The sequence below is a fragment of the Rhinatrema bivittatum genome, chromosome 8 (genome assembly GCF_901001135.1).
Source record: "Rhinatrema bivittatum chromosome 8, aRhiBiv1.1, whole genome shotgun sequence".
NCBI classification, from domain to species: Eukaryota; Metazoa; Chordata; class Amphibia; order Gymnophiona; family Rhinatrematidae; genus Rhinatrema; species Rhinatrema bivittatum.
Genome location: NC_042622.1, coordinates 164,182,501 through 164,202,821, shown reverse-complemented (window position 1 = coordinate 164,202,821; position 20,321 = coordinate 164,182,501). Strand labels below are relative to the sequence as shown.

Here is a 20,321-nt window from a genome sequence, read left to right as displayed (position 1 = left end):
CATAACCCACAGTCTGGACTGATCCATGGTACTAAAGCAGGGGTCGGGAACCCATGGCTCGCGAGCCAGATATGGCTCTTTTGAGGGCTGCATCTGGCTCGCAGACGAGTTTCGCCACACTTTTTCGCTGACCCAGCTGCTCCCCGGTCCTCCTCCGCCCGGGCTTAAAATGCTGTAAGCCCGGGCGGAACGCGGCAGGACAGCTGGAGTCAGCGGCACCGGCTGCTCTCTTCTTCCCGCCCGCCCCCCCCCCCCCGCGGCCCGGAAGAGGAAGTGGAGAGTATCGGGAACTCACGGCAGCAGCAGCCTTCTCCCAACGCTAACCTCTTCATTTTCAGCCCTCGCGGAGGTGGAGTCCCATCGGCCGCCGTTGAAGCTCTTCATTTTCCTCCGAGCCGCGCTGCAGTCTTCTTTTCTTCGGGCCGATGCCGAGCGCACTAGCGTGGCCTCTTCTTGCCGCGCAGGCACCCGATACTCTCCACTTCCTCTTCCGGGCCGCGGGGGGGGGGGGGGCCTGTGTGTGTGTGAGAGATTGCATGTATGTGAATGATTGAGAGCCTGTACATGTGAAAGAGAGTATGTCTGTGATTGAGAGCCTGCCTGTGAGAGAGAGAGCATGAATGTAAGTTTACCATTGGGAACCTGTATGTGTAAGTTTGTGATTGAAAACCTGTTTGTGTGAAAGAGTATGTGTGTATGATTGAGATCCTTTGTGTGTGAGAGAAATCATGTGTATGTATGATTAAGAGCCTGTGTGTATAAGTAAGAGAGAGATCATGTGTGTCTGTGTGTGATTGAGAGCTGGTTTAGGTGATGGAGCATCTGAGTATGTGATTGAGAGCCTGTGTGTAAATGAGAGAAAGAGAGGACATGTTTGTAAGCATGTGAATGAGAGTCTGTGTGTGAGAGAAAAAGACAGCATGTATTTATGTGATTGAAAGCCTGTGTGTGTGTGTAAGCGTGAAAAGATAGACAGCATGTGTGTAAATGTGTAATTAAGAGCCTATATAAGTGAGAGAGAAAAAACGTGTATATGTGAGTACTGAGAGCATGTGTGTATAGGTGTGTCATTGAGAGCCAGTGTGAGAGAGAGCGCTGGTATGTGACTGAGAGAGGAGAAAGTTCCAAGCAAACCACCCCACCTCCTGCTAATTCAGAACAATCTCAGGACACCTGGATATCAAACGTTCCCAGGTATGCAGAGCAAAAAAATTTTTGTATCCTTATTATTTTTCATTACTGGGTCTTTGTGACTGCTATTTTGAAATATTTTGTTGGTATCTGGAAATGTTTTATATGAGTTTTTAATTATTGGATATTCCACTCATCAGCTGTTTTGAAATATGTTCTTTTTGTTAGTACAGTTTTACTGCTGATTTTATATTTCTTGATTTGTTTTATAAGGATGGGTGATGTTTCTTTTTTCCTTTGTTACACTGCATACAGAGACTCTGGCTTGTTGCAGTTTCCAATTCAGTTTTTTCTGCATGCTTCTTGTTATGCGTTTTGGTCTCTTTATTCTATGTTAGGTGAGGGACAGCACGTGATTCAGGTGAGGTTTTCTGCTGGCGTGTAGTTTCTGTGTAGGACTCTATAGCAGCCTGACTTGGTCCGTTTTCCTAATAGGAGATGTATTGGTGTCTTAAGGCCTGGTGTAATATTTTCAGAGACTTATTGTACTTTAAAAGTGTGATCTTACATAAAATGCACACATTTACTTGTATTTAGTTTTAAACATATTGTATGGCTCTCATGGAATTACATTTTAAAATATGTGGCGTTTATGGCTCTCTCAGCCAAAAAGGTTCCTGACCCCTGTTACCTGACCCAGGTAAGAACCAATTTTCCTATATTGGGGACCAACATCTTGGTGGGCTTTATTACTGCAGAGAACAAGATTTAAAATGTCTCATGATGATCCTGTTCATACCCAGATCAGTCCAGACAAGTGGGTTGTGCCTCCCTATCAGCAGATGGAGTCAGAGAAGAAACTTTTGAGGCACTGCTACATAACTGAGTGCCACCTGCAGTCCCTCGTATTTCTCTCTCCAGCAGATGGCAGAGGTACAAACTGCAGTCTAACAAAAAAAAAAAGAAAAAAGTGTTAGCTGAAGGTCAAGATTGGACTGAGGCTCCCTGAGGTGTTGGGTACCTTGGTGGACCATCCTTCAGGTGGAGCCGGGTGACCAGGTAGTTAACACCTGTCTGTTTTTAGCCCACTGCTTCCAGAGACCTTGATAACCAGGGGACTGGCTCCCTTGTTGCCTCTGAGGTCTCCTCCCTCAAGCCTTTATTCCCTAACATATTCCTGAAGGGAACTTAATTTGTTGCAAACCTCCAGTATGCTGGTATCAGACTTTTATTTCATATTTAAAGTGAAGCCATTGTGCAAAGAGATCATGTAAGTGTCTCATATATCTGGCAGTGTCTGCATACACAACAGAAAGTTGTAGCAAACTTTGTTCTGGTTCTTGAGATCCAGTAGACCATTTTTCTTGTGATCCAGTTCAAACTTGGGTTCATGATGTGCTTAACAATGATTTGTGTGTTTGGGTTTGCAGGTGTGTACTGAGCTATATGACTTTAAAACACAGAATGAGCAGATCACCTTGGAGAGAACACGGTTGGCAGCAGGTATGTGCGTGCATGTTACTCCTTCTAGTATGGTTTCTTTCAGTGTATCTCTGCAATCTGAAATTCCAGTTCATACCCTGGATCAGTCCAGATGAGTAGGTTTATGCATTTGTACCAGCAAATGGAGGAAGAGAACAAAACTTTAAGACACTGCTACATAACTGAGAGTGCCACTTGCAGTCCCTCAGTATTTCTCTGCCTCCATCATGGTAGAGGTGCAAACATGCAGTCTGGAGTTTCCAAAAACAAAAAAGGAAAAGAAAAAGATTTGAAAGAAGGTTTTGTCTCCCCGAGGTGTTAAGTTCCTTCATGGGCCATTCCTCTGCTAGAGCAGAGGGTTGGTGATCCCTGGGGTAGCTTGACCCTTGTCTTCCGGGGGGGTGATAGCCAGTGGTTCTGGGTCTCTGTCTCCTTTCTGGGCTCAGACTTTGAAGTATTTCAGTTTTATTTTCTTCCCTACTGTGTGTGTCACTTTAAGTGAGTTAAAAAAAAAAGCAAAAAGAATCAGAAGGGGATGGAGAAATTCTCATAGGCTGTGCTCCACCAGCTGAGTTCAGTTTTCGCTGCTGGCAGGCAGCTTCAGGTGAGCGGGGCCGGGTGCTTGTTAAGTGCCGCCTGCGGTGCTCACAGGCAGGGTTTATTTTTAGGCCTTTTTTTTTTTTCTTCGCCGGCAAGGCACTTCCACGCTGCACAGGAAGGTTTGCTGCGGAGCCTTGGGACTCCCCTCCTATGCTTTTTCCTGCAGAACAAGACCCTGCTCGTGGCAGGATGGGGGAACAGGCGCAGGGAAACGCAAATCTGGACCCTTCTTCATCGGATTGGAAACTTTTTTTTCTCCGGATTTTGTCCTTTTGATGCATAAGGCTTATTTGGCCAGGAAGAGAGCTGGGACCAAGAGGTATTTGCCTAGGGAGTCCCAGGCGGCAAAAAAGCCTAGGCAGGCAGAGTCCAGAGGATTCCTGAGCTCTTTTGGTCTCGAGGTCCGCGGTTAAGGAAGACACGTTTGAGATGGATGATCCGGATCAGGGGCAGGGAGGTCCAGTGGATCCAGGCAAGGACTCTGTTGGTATGTTGCTGGATCCATCCTATTAATATGGTAGGGGATTCTTTGCAGGGTCTGGATGAGATTCCAACTGCGGATGGGGATGATCCTTGGGTGGTCATTTTGTTCTGTAGGGAGGAGTTGGGCCTGTTGATCCCCCCCCCCAGGTTCTAGAAGAGCTGAGGATTAAGGTTACTTAGGGGTGAACCCAGTCCTGGAAGGATTGAGGGGACCCCCTAAGGCTTACCTGTTGCCTAAGATGATGAAGTTGATGGATCGGGAGTGGGAATCTCCTGAAGCAGGCTTGAAAGTAGCCAGAGCTATGTCAAATTATATCCCTTGCTGGAACAGACCCTGGAGTCATAGAAGATTCCCAATGTGGATTCTGGGTATCCACGGTTACCAAGAAGACTACCATCCTGGTGGCAGGCACAGCGGCCTTGAAGGATATTCAGGATCAGAAACTAGAAATCCTCCTTAAGAGGCTGTCTGAAGTTTCAGCTCTGAGCCTGCATGCGGCGGTTTGCAGGAATCTGCAGAGAGCCTGTTTGTGCTGCGTTCAGAAGGAGCACGATAAGAGGTTGGGGACAGCCGTAGAGGCTGCTCAAACGTCCCGCTTGGAAGCGGAAGCAGCCTATGTGGCAGATGCCTTTTATGACATATTTGGACTTCCACCAGAAGTATGGTCTCTGCGGTAATTAAGAGACTCCTGTGGTATGAAATCGGTTGGCAAATGTGTGGTCTAAAGCCCAGCTGTCTAACCTTCGCTTTAAGGGGAAACTGCTGTTTGTGGAGGATCTGGAACAGCTCATTGAAGCAATTGGGGGAGTCAAATGGTAATATAATTTGCCTATAATATCTTGACTCCAACTTTAGCTCGATACCAACGAACAATATAATAATGTATAAGACGTTAGGTTACAAAAATTAAAGATAGTTCCGAATGGCAACTTTATGTAATATTATTTATAATTTCATATAGGTGATCAAGAGACTCTCATACCATCCCGCAAACTTATTGGCATATCTGCTCATAAGTCGTATTAGGGATCATCTTTAATCATTGGTCACTGTTTCACCTGTGTTGTTTGATCTTTGTTTGAATTTTCTTTTTAGATAAAAAATTTTTGGCAACAATAGTTCCCTTTTGGGGATCTGAATTCATGGAGGGTACAACCCTTCCCGGTCATTCAAAGTGCAGAGTATAGTTGGACGTGCACGTTTCGCGTCCTGTGCTGCTTCAGGAACTCCTCTGACTGTGGACATCTGCCAGAGCGTATTCGGTAACTTTTAAGTTTCTGAAAAAATAAAGTTTAAATCACAACCCGTTTTACTGGGATTACACTTGCCTTGCTTGAGCTTCAACTTGTACTTACGGTCCCGCGAGCGTGAATGTTGCTTCATCACGGTCTGGGAGAAAACTCCTGCTAGACAGTGGCTTTGCGAGACTGTATATATGTGCATGTGTATGGCTTGAATTCAACTGATTAATCATGATGTGATTTAATTTAATTCACGCTGATTGTGCGAGCGCCTGTCTACAAATCTGAAGAGACCTGAGATATATTCAATCAACTGATTGTTAATTCACATACACTGGGACCATTCGATTTCCCAATTTAGCCCGTGTGGTTGAACAGTATTCAATTGAAAAATCCACCATTGTTCATATGTCCTCAATTGCTTGACGCGGTCCCCTCCGCGCCAATGTGCAGGTACGTGTTATAACACAGACCATCTTAAGTCCAAGAAACTATGTTGAAGTTCCACAAAATGTGACACCAAAGGTGCCTCCATCTTGCCGTTTTCAAACAGCTCTTGTGTTCAGTTAAACGAGTTTTTAATAAGCGCTTGGTCATGCCAATATACATTAGTTCACAAGGGCAAAAAATGATGTACACCACGAAGCTGACCTGACAGGAAACACCCTCCAGCAAAGCAGCTTGAAGTCCGCCGGGTAGAGTGATAGAACTTTTTGGAGATTTAAGTGCGCACAAATTGCAGCCTGTACATTCAGGAAAATTCAATATAGGTGATGGATGATAATTGCTGGCACGTACAATATGATTTTTTACATTGGGACCCCTGATGTATGCGAATCTGATGGGGTCTGTAAACACTGGGTGTATTTGAAGAATCTTCCAATGTTGGTGAATTATCTGGCTAATGTCTGCTGATTTTAAAGTGTGCCTTAGAACCATCGTCTGTCCTACTGTCAAATCTTCAGTGGTATTTTTAAGGAATAGGTATTCTCTGTTAGCATACAGGGCACGCTTGTATGCTCGCTTTACATCAGGGACCGGATATCCTCTTTGTAGAAAGCGATCAGCCATCTTCCTCGCTTGGTTCTTAAAATCGAGTCTATCTGTACATAATCGCCGGAGTCTTAAAAATTGACCAACCGGCAAATTCCTCTTCAAGGCTGTCGGGTGGAAGCTATCAAATTTCAACAAATTGTTTCTTTCATTTGCCTTGCGATAAATACTGGTACATAAATGTGTGTCCTGCTTAGTGATAAGTATATCAAGATAAGCTATTTGTTGTGAATGATAGTTCATTGTGAATTTCAAACATGAGTCTATTGCATTCAACCAATTGAAAAATTCAAGCAGTGTTGATTCTGAACCCTGCCAGATCACAAGGACATCATCAATGTACCTTTTCCAACAGATCATGTATTTTTTCCATTGGCAATCCTGGATGTGTTGAGCTTCAAAGGAGGCTACAAAAATATTTGCTATATCTGGGGCCATAGCCGCTCCCATCGCTGTCCTGCGTATCTGGAGGAAAAATTGCCCCTCAAATGTAAAATAATTTTTGGACAATGCCAACGTTAGTAATGAGCTAATGAAGTCAGATGGAATTCGCTGAGGTTCCGGACGTGTTCTTAATTTTTCAGCAGCCGCATGGACTGCTAGATCCTGTGGTATCACAGTGTATAAGGACTCAATGTCCAATGTTACTAATAAACTGTGATCCGGGATTTCCAATGTGTCCAAGAACTGCAAAACTTGTGAGCTATTGTTAATGTATGAAGGTGCTTCAGAGACAAATGGTTGTAAGATCTTGTCTTAAAAAACAGAAATCTGTTCCAGTACGGAGTCATTTGCAGATACTATAGGGCATCCTGGTGGATGGTTCAATGCCTTATGTATCTTAGGGACGATATATAGTGCTGGGATGCGGGGGTGTTTTTTTTATTAGAAAATCCTTTTCAGCCCGCGTGAGAGGAGCCTTGATCATAGCCCGATTCTAGTAAGTTTTCAATCTCTTCCTGGATTTGTGGAGTAGGGTCCACTGATAAATGTTTGTAAAAAGAGGTGTTAGATATTTGTTGGAGCACTTCCTGTTTATAATCGTCACTGCTCATAACCACAATTGCGCCACCTTTATCCGCCGGTTTTATAACGATATCAGAACGTTTCTGCAACTGAAGTAATGCTGATTTTTCAGTGGTTGTCAAATTGAAATATGTGTGGTTTTTTACATTCTCAAGTCTCTCCACGTCGCGGATCACCAGATCCTGAAAGGTGTTTATTGCTGGATCCCCGGGTGGTGGAGGATGCCAGTTGGATTTGAGGCGAACTAATGAATCATCAGGTAAAGACGGTGGACATTTGGATAGAAATATTTTCCTTTGTAACTGTCTTATAAATCTGAAAAAATTGCATCGAAATTGAAAAGGGTTATGAAACTGAGTGGGTTCTTGTTCTCTGCCTCCACCTGCTGGTAGGGAAACAAAACCCACGTGCCTGGACTGATCAGTGGTACTTCAGGAATAAAAATTAGCAGGTAAGAACCAATTTTCCTATGGCATGGATGTGCGCACCTTTTCAAATTCCACGACTTGTGCAGTTGAAGCAACTTCTGTGCATAGGCATGTGCCCACTTAAAATTGGGTACATGTATGCGTGCAGTCAGACATATTTTATAATATGCACATATATACGCGGGCAAGTTATAAAATGGCCGCGTATCTGGGTGCTCCCTGATGCATGTGCCAAAGAGCACCTGTGTGCTAGTTTGAAAGTTACCTTTCCTGTGTGCTGCTGGTAGAGCACTAGTGCCGCAAATTTTTGAGTTGTCTTGCAAGAGGGGCTCTCCAAGGGGCTGTCTCTTAACTCCTTGACTGTGCAGGTGGCAGCTCTTCAATGTTAGTGTCATATTTTGGGTAAGCCCTTGAATTCACATCCTGATGTCTCACATTTTCTGAGAGGTGTTACGTGTTTCTCCGGGGTGTTCGACATTTTTGTCCTCCCTCTCGAGCCACTTGTCCGTCGTGGAGTCTCAATCTGGTCCTTCGGGCGCTCTGTGTGGCTCCCTTCGAACCTCTACGCCACGCTACGCTCAAGGATCTTACGCTTAAGACCGTCTTCTTGATCTCTATCTCCTCTGCGTGGCGAATTTCTGAGATCCAGGCGTTGTCTTGCCGGGAGCCCTTCCTGCGATTCTCCGATTCTGGGGTCTCTCTCAAGACGGTGCCCTCCTTTTTGCCCAAGGTGGTTACTTCTTTCCACGTCAATCAGTTGGTAGAGCTCCCAGCATTTTCTGAGGTGGAACTTGCGGGCCCCACTGGCGGGGATCTCCGTCGGTTGGATGTTAAACGGGTCCTGCTTCGCTATCTTCAGGTTACTAATGACTTCCCTCTTTCGGACCATCTCTTCATCCTCTGGAGTGGTCCTAACCGTGGTAAGCAAGCTTCTAAGACCACTATTGCCCGGTGGTTGAAGGAGGCGATCTCTTCGGCCTATCTCTGTCAAGGTCGCCCCATTCCTGAGGGTCTGAAAGTTCATTCTCTTCGCTCTCAGGCTACTTCTTGGGCGGAGAGTCAAGCTGTCTCTCCGCAGGAAATTTGCAGGGCCGCCCCTTGGACGTCCTTGCATACCTTTGCTCGACACTACCGTCTGGATGTTCACGCTCTGGTGTTCGGTTCCTTCGGGCGGCAAGTGCTTCGAGCGGGACTGTCTCTGTCCCACCCGGTTTAGGGAAGCTTTGGTACATCCCACTGTCTGGACTGATCCTGGTACATACAGGGAAAGGAAAATTACTTCTTACCTGATAATTTTTGTTCCTGTAGTACCAAGGATACCAAGACTCCCTTCCCTGTTTGTCATTTTGTCTGTCCTCTCGAAGCTTTTCTTGCAGGTTCACAGTTTCTCAAATGGGCATGGAGTAAGATTACTGAGCAATTGCACCAGAAGTCTTGGTCATCTGCCCATACCAAGTATATTCAAGAGCGTATAGGTTCCATGGGTTCTATTGTTGCTCCATTGAGCTTTACTGTTACTTGCTTGACCCTAGTTTGGGTTCTTTGTTTTTATGCTTTGACAGTCGTTATACTGAAGGGGTTAGTGTAGAGGTTCTCCCCTTAAAGGGACATCCTCACAATTCTGGTCTGTCTCCACCTGCTGGATAGGGGACATAACCCACTGTCTGGACTGATCCTTGGTACTACAGGAACGAAAATTATCAGGTAAGAACTAATTTTCCTTTGGAGGTGCTCAGAGTGTGATTGGGTATATCCCATCTATCTGGACTGGCGTGTCTGGATGAAGAGGAAATCTAGTTCTTACCTGATTTCCTTTTCTTAGTACAGTCAGGCCAGTCCAGGACCACTCTGTTCTGCCAGACATACACATCTTTGTACTTACTGTTTTCTTTGAAATGCTGAAGAATGTAAATAGTAGATAAGTGTGCATCTTAGATCTTCAAAGCCATGGCCCTGCTCTGTAAAATGTTGCACTAGAGGGGCTTCCATCCTCAAACATTTCAATGCACTCTTATGTTCTATGAGCCGTGTTTTTAACTTCCTCGTAGTTTTGCCCACATACAGTAATTTGCAAGTGCACCAGATAACATACACTACTCGTGAAGTGGCACAATTTGTCCGCACATGTGGGACATATCCTTTTAATTTTTCATTCGGAATATGACAGTTTGAATGCGCTTCCACACACATAGAACACTCCTGACATGGAAAATGACCCACCTCCTCATTTTCATTTTTTTCTGTCAGCTCATGAAAGGAGGAATGCACCACCATGTCCTTAATGTTACTACCCCGTTTATAAGCCACCATCGGGGGGGTCCTTAAACATTGGATACACTGCGGCAGTCAAAGTATTAGAAAGAATTGGCGTATTCTGCAAGTGTATCCAGTGTTTAAGGACCCCCCACAATTGCGATGGGGAAGGTACAGAGAAGGGCGACCAAAATAAGGGGAATGGAACAGCTCCCCTATGAGGAAAGACTAAAGAGGTTAGGACTTTTTAGCTTGGAGAAGAGACGACTGAGGGGGGATATGATAGAGGTGTTTAAAATCATGAGAGGTCTAGAACGGGTAGATGTGAATCGGTTATTTACACTTTCAGATAAGAGAAAGACTAGGGTGCACTCCATAAAGTTAGCATGTGGCACATTTAAAACTAATCGGAGAAAGTTCTTTTTCACTCAATGCACAATTATACTCTGGAATTTGTTGCTAGAGGATGTGGTTAGTGCAGTTAGTATAGCTGTGTTTAAAAAAGGATTGGATAAGTTCTTGGAGGAGAAGTCCATTACCTGCTATTAAGTTCACCTAGAGAATAGCCACTGCCATTAGCAACGGTAACATGGAATAGACTTAGTTTTTGGGTACTTGCCAGGTTCTTATGGCCTAGATTGGCCACTATTGGAAACAGGATGCTGGGCTTGATGGACCCTTGGTCTGACCCAGTATGGCATGTTCTTATGTGATCTTCGTTATCTCAGCTGGAATGTAGTTTTTCTTCTCGCTATTACCTCTGTTCGCAGAGTTAGTGAGTTGCAGGCTTTTAGTTACCTACCCACCTTACACTAAAATTCTGCATGACAGGGTAGTGCTCCACACTCACCCTATGTTTTTACCAAAGGTAGTGTCTGAATTTCATCTTAATCAATCCATCATCCCACCTACCTTTTTTCCCAGGCCCCATTCAAACCCAGGAGAACAGGCTCTGCATTCCTTGGACTGCAAGTGTGCCCTAGCCTTCTATCTAGGCCGCACGTCAGCCCACAGGAAATCCACTCAATTGCTTCTATCGACACCATCAAATTAGGAAATCCTGTGGGAAAGCAGACCCTCTCCTCCTGGTTAGCGGACTGTATTTCTTTTTGCTACCAGCAAAAAGGCATTCCGCTGCAAGACCGTGTGAACGCACACCCTATCAGGGCCATGGCGACATCAGTAGCGCATCTCCGTTCGGTGCCACTTGCTGATATTTGTAAGGCTGCTACCTGGAGTTCTCTCCATACATTCACAGCCCATTAACATAAGAACATAAGAAAATGCCATATTGGGTCAGACCAAGGGTCCATCAAGCCCAGCATCCTGTTTCCAACAGTGGCCAATCCAGGCCATAAGAACCTGGCAAGTACCCAAAAACTAAGTCTCTTCCATGTAACCATTACTAATGGCAGTGGCTATTCTCTAAGTGACCTTAATAGCAGGTAATGGACTTCTCCAAGAACTTATCCAATGCTTTTTTAAACACAGCTATACTAACTGCACTAACCACATCCTCTGGCAACAAATTCCAGAGTTTAATTGTGCGTTGAGTAAAAAAGAACTTTCTCAGATTAGTTTTAAATGTGCCCCATGCTAACTTCATGGAGTGCCCCCTAGTCTTTCTACTATCCGAAAGAGTAAATAACCGATTCACATCTACCTGTTCTAGACCTCTCATGATTTTAAACACCTCTATCATATCCCTCCTCAGTCGTCTCTTCTCCAAGCTGAAAAGTCCTAACCTCTTTAGTCTTTCCTCATAGGGGAGTTGTTCCATTCCCCTTATCATTTTGGTAGCCCTTCTCTGTACCTTCTCCATCGCAATTATATCTTTTTTGAGATGCGGCGACCAGAATTGTACACAGTATTCAAGGTGCAGTCTCACCATGGAGCAATACAGAGGCATTATGACATTTTCTGTTTTATTCACCATTCCTTTTCTAATAATTCCCAACATTCTGTTTGCTTTTTTGACTGCCGCAGCACACTGCACCGACGATTTCAATGTGTTATCCACTATGACACCTAGATCTCTTTCTTGGGTTGTAGCATTATTGCTTAGATAAGGCTGGCAGGCGAGATTCCATCTTTGGCCAGTCGGTTCTTCACTACTTGTTTTTAGTTTACCCATCATCCTTCCACCAACCCGTCCAGGGTTTGAGTGCCCTCCTTACCAAATTCCACCCCTGTTGTTGTGCCTGTTGCACGCCTTTGGATGCATTTGGTGAATTGCTCGGGCATCCTCAGCTCGCTACTCACCCATATGTGAGGACTACCATCCTGCTTGCCCTGTGAGAAAGCAGAGTTGCTTACCTGTAACAGGTGTTCTCACAGAACAGCAGGATGTTAGTCCTCACAAAACCCGCCCGCCACCCCGCGGAGTTGGGTTTGCTTACGTTTTCTTATTTATTTTTCGCACAAACTTTTTACTATAAGACGAGACTGAAGGGGGATCCCTGCTGGATGCAGGGTTGGTGCTGTGCTGGGCATGCCCAGTGGGTGCCAGTCAAAGTTCTAGAAACTTTGACAAAAGTGTTCCGTGATTGGGCTCCATCCTGTGATGTCACCCATATGTGAGGACTAACATCCTGCTGTCCTGTGAGAACACCTGTTACAGGTAAGTAACTCTGCTTTCAATGCATATCCAGTGTAGCTCTCTGCTTCAATGGCAGGGGGGAATGAAGATAAGAGGATTTACAGTCAGTCAACTACCAACAAGGACTGATTTGCATAGTCTGGGTAAACAAATAAGCATGGGAGTAGCTTGCTTGTTGCGGTGGTTACTACCCCGAACCAATTAAGCCTGATACTTCACTTTGATGCAGCTCCAGCATTGCTCTCTACATCAGTGGCGGAGGTGGAAGGAAATTAGAACCAAAAAGTTACCAATAAAAGGGCCCTGACCTCAGCGGTCAGAGTAACAGAGATGTATGAGAAAAATAAGTGTGAAAGCTTGCTGGGCAGACTGGATGGGCTGTTTGGTCTTCTTCTGCCGTTATTTCTATGTTTCTATGTAAGTGGGTACAGGAAGTCATGTGAGAAGGATATGCGCTGGAATTTCGCAGCACTCCTTGGAACGTATTTATGATATTGTCTTGCCACTTCCAGCACAAAAAGCAGGCAATGGACATTACTCTTTTAAGGCTTCTCAGGACAAGGGCTTTAATCCCAGTACCTAAGCCCCAGGAAAATATGAACGTTAATACATCTATTTCATCTAACCCAAGATTGAAAGTTCCTTTTTCCCCCATCTTGGACCTTGAGTGTCAACAGTCACCTATGAGAGTCATTTCCGCATGGAAATCTTTCGCTTCATGATAATGGCCATCCAACTGGGAGGGTACCTAACCTCCCTGGACCTATCTATGGCCTACCTACATATTTCAATTAGTCAAGAACACAAACGCCTCCTATGCTTTGCCATACTGGGTTACCATTATCAGTTCCAGGCACTGCCCTTTGACCTAGCCACCGCCCCAAGAACATTTTCCAAGATTATGGGGGTCGTGGCGGCAGCGTTGAGAATAGAAGGAATCCTGGTACCCCTGTGGTTGGACAGTTGGTTGATCCATGGAAGAACGTCTCCGGGTGACCAACAGGGTGTCCTCCTTGGTTAAGGAAATCACTTGGGTTGTAAACCTGGGCAAAAGCAGTCTCAAGCCTTCCCAGTCGGAGTATCTAGGAGTCCGGTTTGACACCAGGCAGGCCAAGGTCTTCTCCCGACCACACGGATATGGAAGTTGATGTCCCAGGTGCATCAGTTGATGAACACAATACGCCCGACAGTGTGGAGATATCTCCAAGTTCCCAGTTTGATGGCGGCAACCTTTAAGTAGTGCCATGGGCAAGATCACACATCTGCCCACTTCAGCACTCGCTGCTGTCACGTTGGAACACACAATCTCAAGACTATTTGATTCGTCTCCACTTACCAATAGGAGTCTGCTCTCGCCTCAAGTGGTGGTTGCAGGAGGTTCATTGAGCAGGGGGGGGGGGTGTCCCTGTCTTCCTCGAACTGGCTGGTTCTTACAATGGATGCGAGTCTCCGGGACTGGGGAGCTCACTCTCAGGAACTCATGGCCTAGAGACATTGAATGGAGGAAGATGCCCTCTTGGAACATCAATTGCCTGGAGGCCCGGGCAGTGAGGCTGGCATGCTTGCGATTCAGTCACAGACTCCAGGGTCAAGCAGTCCGCATAATGTCGGACAGCACAACGACATTAGCCTACATCATCCACCAGGGAGGAACCAAGAGCCAGCAGGTGTCTCAGGAGATGGACCTCTTTATGGAATGGACGGAAATACATCTACAGACAATCTCAGCCTCACACATTGCTCGGACATTGTCTCTTCCTGCAGACAATCTAAGCAGGGAGAGTCTGGATCCAGGAGAGTGGGTGTTGGCTGAAGCCTTTCAACTGATAGTAGATCGTTGAGGCCTCCGTCCATCGACCTGCTGGCCTCATCTCAATGCAAAGGTTCCCTGATTCTTCAGTTGCAGAAGAGATCCGTGGTCCTTGGGGATTGATGCTCTCATTCAGACCTGACTGGAAGAAGAGTTGCTATACACCTTTCCTCTGTGGCCCCTGCTGGGCAGGATCATTTGCAGAATCGAGCAGCACAGGGGGATTAGTCCTACTAGTATCCAGATTGGCCCAGGCATCCGTGGTATGCAGATATGCAGAGACTCCTGGTGGAGAGACCCTCCCACTGCACAGGGACTTGCTTCAGCAGAGACCTGTCCTTCACAAGGATCTGACTCTATTCTGTCTTAATGTCTGGCCTTTGAGAGGAGCAAGGATATTCTGCAGTGGTAACTGCCACCTTACTCTGTGCTCAGAAGTTCTTACATCCCTAGTGTATTTGCGGGTTTAGAGAATTTGAGGACTGGTGCAAGGAATTCTGTGTCTCCCCTCAGGCGATCAACATCCCACTTATTCTGGAATTTTTGCAGGGCGGCTTGAATAATTGTTTGACCCTTAACTCCTTGAAGGTGTAGGTAGGGGCTGTCTCCTGATTCAGGGGCAAAGTGAACCGAACCTCCCTGTCTGCTCATCCAGACGTGGCTCGTTTTCTGAAAAGGGGTGAAGCACCTTAGGCCATCCCTACAGTGGAATCTTAATCTAGAATTGGAATTTTTGGCAGAGCCCTCCTTTTGGCTGCTGCGCAGTCTTTCCTTGTGTTTATTAACCTTGAAAACGGTGTTCCTGGTGGCTATATGCTCAGCGCGTCGCATCTCTGAACTGCAGGCATTGTGTCCGGAACTGTTCCACTGGATGACTCCAGGAGCGTTATAGCTTCATACCGTTCCATCCTTCTAGCCCAAGGTAGTCTCAGAATTTCATTTGAATCAGTCCATTTTGATGCCTTCCCTAGATAAGCACAGGGACTCGGAGGAATACCGCCTCCTCTCATTTGAATGTCAGTAGGCTTTTGGTGCGGTATCTGGATGTTTCAAAACCAGTCCAAAAGACGGACCACCCTTTTGTCCTTCATGGTGGAAGGAAGCAGGGTGAACCAACTTTGTGGGCTACCATCGCTCACTGGATTAAGGAGGTGGTCACGAGCCTATGTGGAGGCAGGAAAGCCATTACCTTCTCAGGTTAAAGCTCATTCCACCAGGGCTCAGGCAGTGTCATGGGCAGAAAGTTGACTGCTGTCCCCCGTCGATATCTTCCGAGCGGCGACGTGGTGGTGCTTGCACACCACCTCCAGGTTCTATTGCCTGAATGTATAGGCCTGAGAAGACGCAACCTTTGCAAGGGTGGTATTAACCGGACTGCAGGCAGCCTCCCACTCTGATCAGGAGTAGATCTTGTACACGCTAGGAAATGGAGAAATTACTTACTTGATAATTTTGTTTTCCTTAATGTAGACAAATGGACTCAGCATCCCACCCCCAGCTGCCCAAGAATGGTGTCAACAATTCGCCCGTGGAATGGATATCTATTTCAAGAGATTATGGGTAAACTGTCATCCAGTCCCTAGATCAGGGCATCAATATTCTTACTAAGGTTCAGTGTTTGGTTCAGTACAGTTGCGGTTATCCGTTTTTAATCAAGTTTTTTGGATTGTATGTCCAAATGGCTTTTGAAGAGAATTCTGAAGGGCTGAATTCACTGCAGTGATGTATCTAGGGTGATATCGGCTTTGAAACCTGACTCCATCTCCACCTGTCTACACTAAGGAAAACGAAATTATCAGGTAAGAACTAATTTCACCTTCTCTGTACCTAGGGTGAGGTAAGGCAAGGCCTTGAAATGTGAACGAGAGAGGAGCGAGGCATCCTGCATGTTAGAACACATTGATTTGTATATACCGGGAGAACACCTTAAAACTAGTGTTTGTGAAAAAGGAAGATGAAGAATTTTATTTTCTGTCCTGAATCTCTCCCAAGAACTTGAGCCCTGCCTGAAAAACTCTGACATGATTGAATAATATGAGCCAAGATCCTGTAGACCGAGCCTCTGCCCCCTGTTGAACTTGTTAGTGTTGCTGTCAGCCTGCTGTAACCCCCATCCTCTGCACTGTGCTTTTCTCTTCAGAGCTCGCCTCTCTGATGGAGAGCCTGGCAGAAAGCAACCAGATGAGGGCAAGAAATGAGCAGTTAGACGTGAAAATTTCTATTCAAGATGAATGCATCCAACTTCTAGAGCAAGCTCTGGCTGAGGAGAAGGAACGGTGAGATCCTTAAAGCAAACATCACTGGACTTATGTTAAACTGTAAATTAATTACAGTATATCTGAATGAAAAAGAATGACATTGTAATGTTGCTGCTCCTACCCTCTCTGCTTGTATCGGTGCTGTACACATGTTGGCAGCATTTCCCATGCTCAGCTCTGTAACTGAAAATCAGTAAAAGTTTGGATAAGTCTCCCTGCAGTGCCTAACTAGAAAAGCAAAACTCTCCTCCTTAAAATGAAGTAGGGTGTGATGGGGATGGAGTCAGCATTGCTTTGAATTCTTTTTCCTTTTTCCCATGCTGTCTTGTTATAGATCAAAGCAGTTCCTATCAGAGAACCAGAAACAGAAGCAGGAAATACAGGAGCGAATCTGTCAACTAGAGGAACAGCGAAGCTTCTTCCGAGGAGAGCTAAGGAAGTGTAAAGAGCAGATAGATGATCTGCAGACCCAGCTTGCTGCCTCTACCAAAAGCAAAGAGGTAAGAAGGATATGGGAGCCTTCTAAGGCCTTGACTTGTGACACCAGGGAGTGGGAAAGAGAGGGCTCCTTGCTGGACCAGTCCTGTGATAGCTTTGGGGGAAGGGGGAAATAGCTTCTTTCTGGGGTTTGTCTGTACACTACCTATGGTAACCTTCTAAAGAATGCGAAGGTGGTATGGAAGTATTTTGAATGAATAAATAAAGAACTTTTACTTTTATATTAGTAAATGCATCCTTTTCTGTCTCTGCCCCAGCTTACTGAGGAAGAAAATTATGTGTGCAGGGAGCAGCTGATAGAAATGGAAAGAGAGTTGAAATCCAGCCTGTCTCTCATACGGGAAAGCAAGTTGCAGTGTGAGGAACAGAAGGACACTATCCAGCGGCTCCAGTAAGAAAATGAGACAAAAGTAGAACCATATTGAAACACAATCCTGTTGCGTAGTTTGGTTTAACGTTTTTCCTAACATGAAACCAGATGGACTGGGGACTAATGGGTTTATGTTCCCCTGCCAGCAATTGGAGACAATCGGGTTTCAAAGCTGACATCACCTTAGATACACCCCTGCAGTGACCTCAGCCCTTTGGTATCTCTCAGTCTCCTAGCAGATGTGAACGTGCTTTCTCTATGGGGATCACTGTTCCCAGCGTAGACTTTGCTGCTGAAGCAGCTGAAAGGCAACGGGTGCAGGAAGCCAAGCGCAGAGGAGATTGCCAAAGCTCTCTCCCCCCTACAGCTGGAGACTGTGTACTCAGCTGGTAAGCACTGAACCCAGGTAAGTGTTTAAAAAAAAAAAAAAGTTCCCTATACGTACCAGGATCAGTCCAGATGGTGGGTTATATCCCCCGTCCAGCAGATGGAGTCAGAACAAACTTCTGAGGGAGGTGCCATATAAGCCCACATCCCTGGTCTCATTCCCCAGTACGTTTCTGACTCCAGCAGATGTGAGCAGGGGAACAGTGGTTCCCCCAGGACAGGGGCTTTGTGTTTGTCTGTCTTCTGCAGCTAAGCTCCTGTTCTCATTCTTTGAGGGATCAAGTTTTTCAGGAAAAAAAAAAAAAAAGGAGTTTGGTGACAGGGTTATTTCTGCAGCCCCGCTGCACTAGAGCCTGTCTATTTTCCCTGGAGCACTTGCGGACAGGCCTGGGGGATTTCTTCTTCTTTCTCTGCCTCTTAATTTGTGCAGCATTCTGGTGTAAGTTTTTTTTGGGTTTTTTTCTGTGCCTTTTTTTCCTCAGGTCCGATCCATGGGCGCCAGACCATTGGGGTGCACGCTGGTGGTGCTGGCCTCTCCCCCCTCCCCGACAAGAGTCGGCTTGCAGCCCCGTGACGCTAATTCCCCGGGGCTGCCACCCGCCGGGAAGTCCATTTCCCCGGCGGTGTTTCTGGACGCGAGGGGGACTTTTGGGGCAGTCCCTGGGTTAGATTTCGGCGCCGAAGAGCCTCCGCCAGCAGTTCCCGCGCTCCGCCTTCTACCTCCCTTCCCCTCCCCCACTAGCGGCATGTCCAGAGCGGCGGAGTGTGTTGATTGCGGCCGGCTCGGGGACCAGCTCTCAAGAGAGGGACTTTGCTCGGGCTGTCTCCCCAATGGGGAGACCAGCGACCCGGAGGAGAGCACTGCAGGAGCGTTCGGTCGCAGCCGTGAGGCACGCCAGTGGCAGGGCCCGTTCCCGCGGGTGGCAGGAACGGCGGCCATTTTGGACCATAGCACGCTGGATGCCGGTTTCCCGGGGGAGGATGTGGACGGCCTGATTTTGGCTCCACTATCCATTTTGGCCTCGGCAGAGGCCATGGAGCTGTGCTCTGTGCCGCGGGAGGGTCCAGCCCTCCCTCCTTCGAGCCTCCCACCGTTTTCACCTGAATTCATTGTGCTTATGCACAATGCCTTTCTGCACCGCATGGCACTCCCTATGGAGGTAGCCCCGGGTCCCTCTCCACCCAAGTTAGCGCGGATGGAACCCCCGCTCCCGCAGGGGCCCCAGGAAGGAAGGCAACTTGGCGGAGGGGCGCCGGGCCCCTCCGGGGTCCCTCCTGGTCCTTCCAGAGGCCTACCCAGAGCGTTTTCTTCGTGCCGCCGGGGGACCCGGACGTGGACATGGATGGACCCTCCTCTGGGGACTCAAGTGGAGGGGGATGACCCTCGGGTTCTCCGCATTTTCCAACGGGATGAATTGGACGACCTGATCCCCCCCCATATCTTGCGGGAGCTGGATATTGATCCGCCTCCGGAGCCTTCAGGTCCGGAGCCTAAGGCGAAGAAAGGGGACCCTCTATTAGCGGGCCTCCGACCCCCAGCGTGCGCCCTCCCTACTCACCCCTCCTGCCTTCAGCTACTCTCCCGGGAATGGGATTCTCCCGAGGCCTCCTTAAGGGTGAGCAGAGCGATGGACAAGCTATATCCACTTCCCGAGGATTTCTTGGAGCTACTCAAGGTTCCGGCGGTGGACTCCGCGGTTTCGGCAGTCACTAAGCATATCACTATCCCGGTCACGGGAGGCACAGCTCTGAGAGACCTACAGGACAGGAAGCTCGAGGTCTACCTCAAGCGGGTGTTTGAGGTGTCGGCACTGGGGGGTGCGGGTGGCCATCTGCAGTTTGTTGGCGCAAAGGGCAGGTCTATGATGGGTACAACAGCTCCCTTACCTCACAGGATCTCCCTCCAGAGTAGGCTCTCCAGGCTGATCGACTGGAGGCTGTGGTGGCCTACGGGGCGGACGCCTTATACGATCTTCTACGAGTTTTGGCCCGGACCATGGTGGCTGCGGTCTCTGCTCGGCGTTTCCTCTGGCTCAGGAACTGGTCGGCTGATTCCTCCTCGAAGACTCTCCTGGGGTTGCTTCCGTTCAAAGGCAAATTCCTCTTTGGGAGGATCTGGATCAGATCATCAAGTCCCTCGGGGAAAATGCAGTTCACAGACTTCCGGAAGATCGCCCGCGCTCCAACAGATCCTTCGGGGCCAACAGGAATCGTTTTCGCACCCAACGCCGGTCCCGGAATTCTAGACAGCAGGCCCCCCCCGGGCCCAGTCTTCCCGTTCCACCTCCTGGAATCTGCCCTTTTGAGGGCGCAGGCCCGGCAAGGACGGGTTGGCCCACAGTGCGCCCACAAAGCCCGGCCAATGATGCCAGGTGGGCCCACTCGGCGATCCCCAGGATAGGGGGCCGGATCTCTCTCTTCTACGAGGAGTGGGTCCGGATCACGTCTGATCAGTGGGTCCTAGATATTCTGAAATGCGGCTACGCGTTGGATTTTGTACGACCTCCAAGAGACAGGTTCCTCTTCTCCCCTTGCGGGTCCCACTTGAAACAGGGCGCAGTCCGTCAGACTTTGTATCATCTCATCCACCTGGGGGCTATCCTTCCCGTACCCCCCTCCAAAATGGGGTGGGGTCACTACTCCATCTATTTTGTGGTGCCCAAAAAGGAGGGCACTTTCCGCCCCATACTGGATCTCAAAT

The 20,321-nt window shown here is 47.4% G+C and overlaps 1 protein-coding gene across 1 annotated transcript in view; it reads left to right on the top strand.

Moving 5' to 3' along the window:
- SPAG5 (sperm associated antigen 5) overlaps nt 1-20,321 on the top strand; it is a 131,844-nt gene that overhangs the window by 33,132 nt on the left and 78,391 nt on the right. The window contains exons 5-8 of the mRNA XM_029613522.1: nt 2,562-2,634; nt 16,248-16,383; nt 16,700-16,865; nt 17,121-17,254. Of these exons, the coding sequence (XP_029469382.1) occupies nt 2,562-2,634; nt 16,248-16,383; nt 16,700-16,865; nt 17,121-17,254 (509 nt within the window). The remainder of the gene's footprint in view (nt 1-2,561; nt 2,635-16,247; nt 16,384-16,699; nt 16,866-17,120; nt 17,255-20,321) is intronic.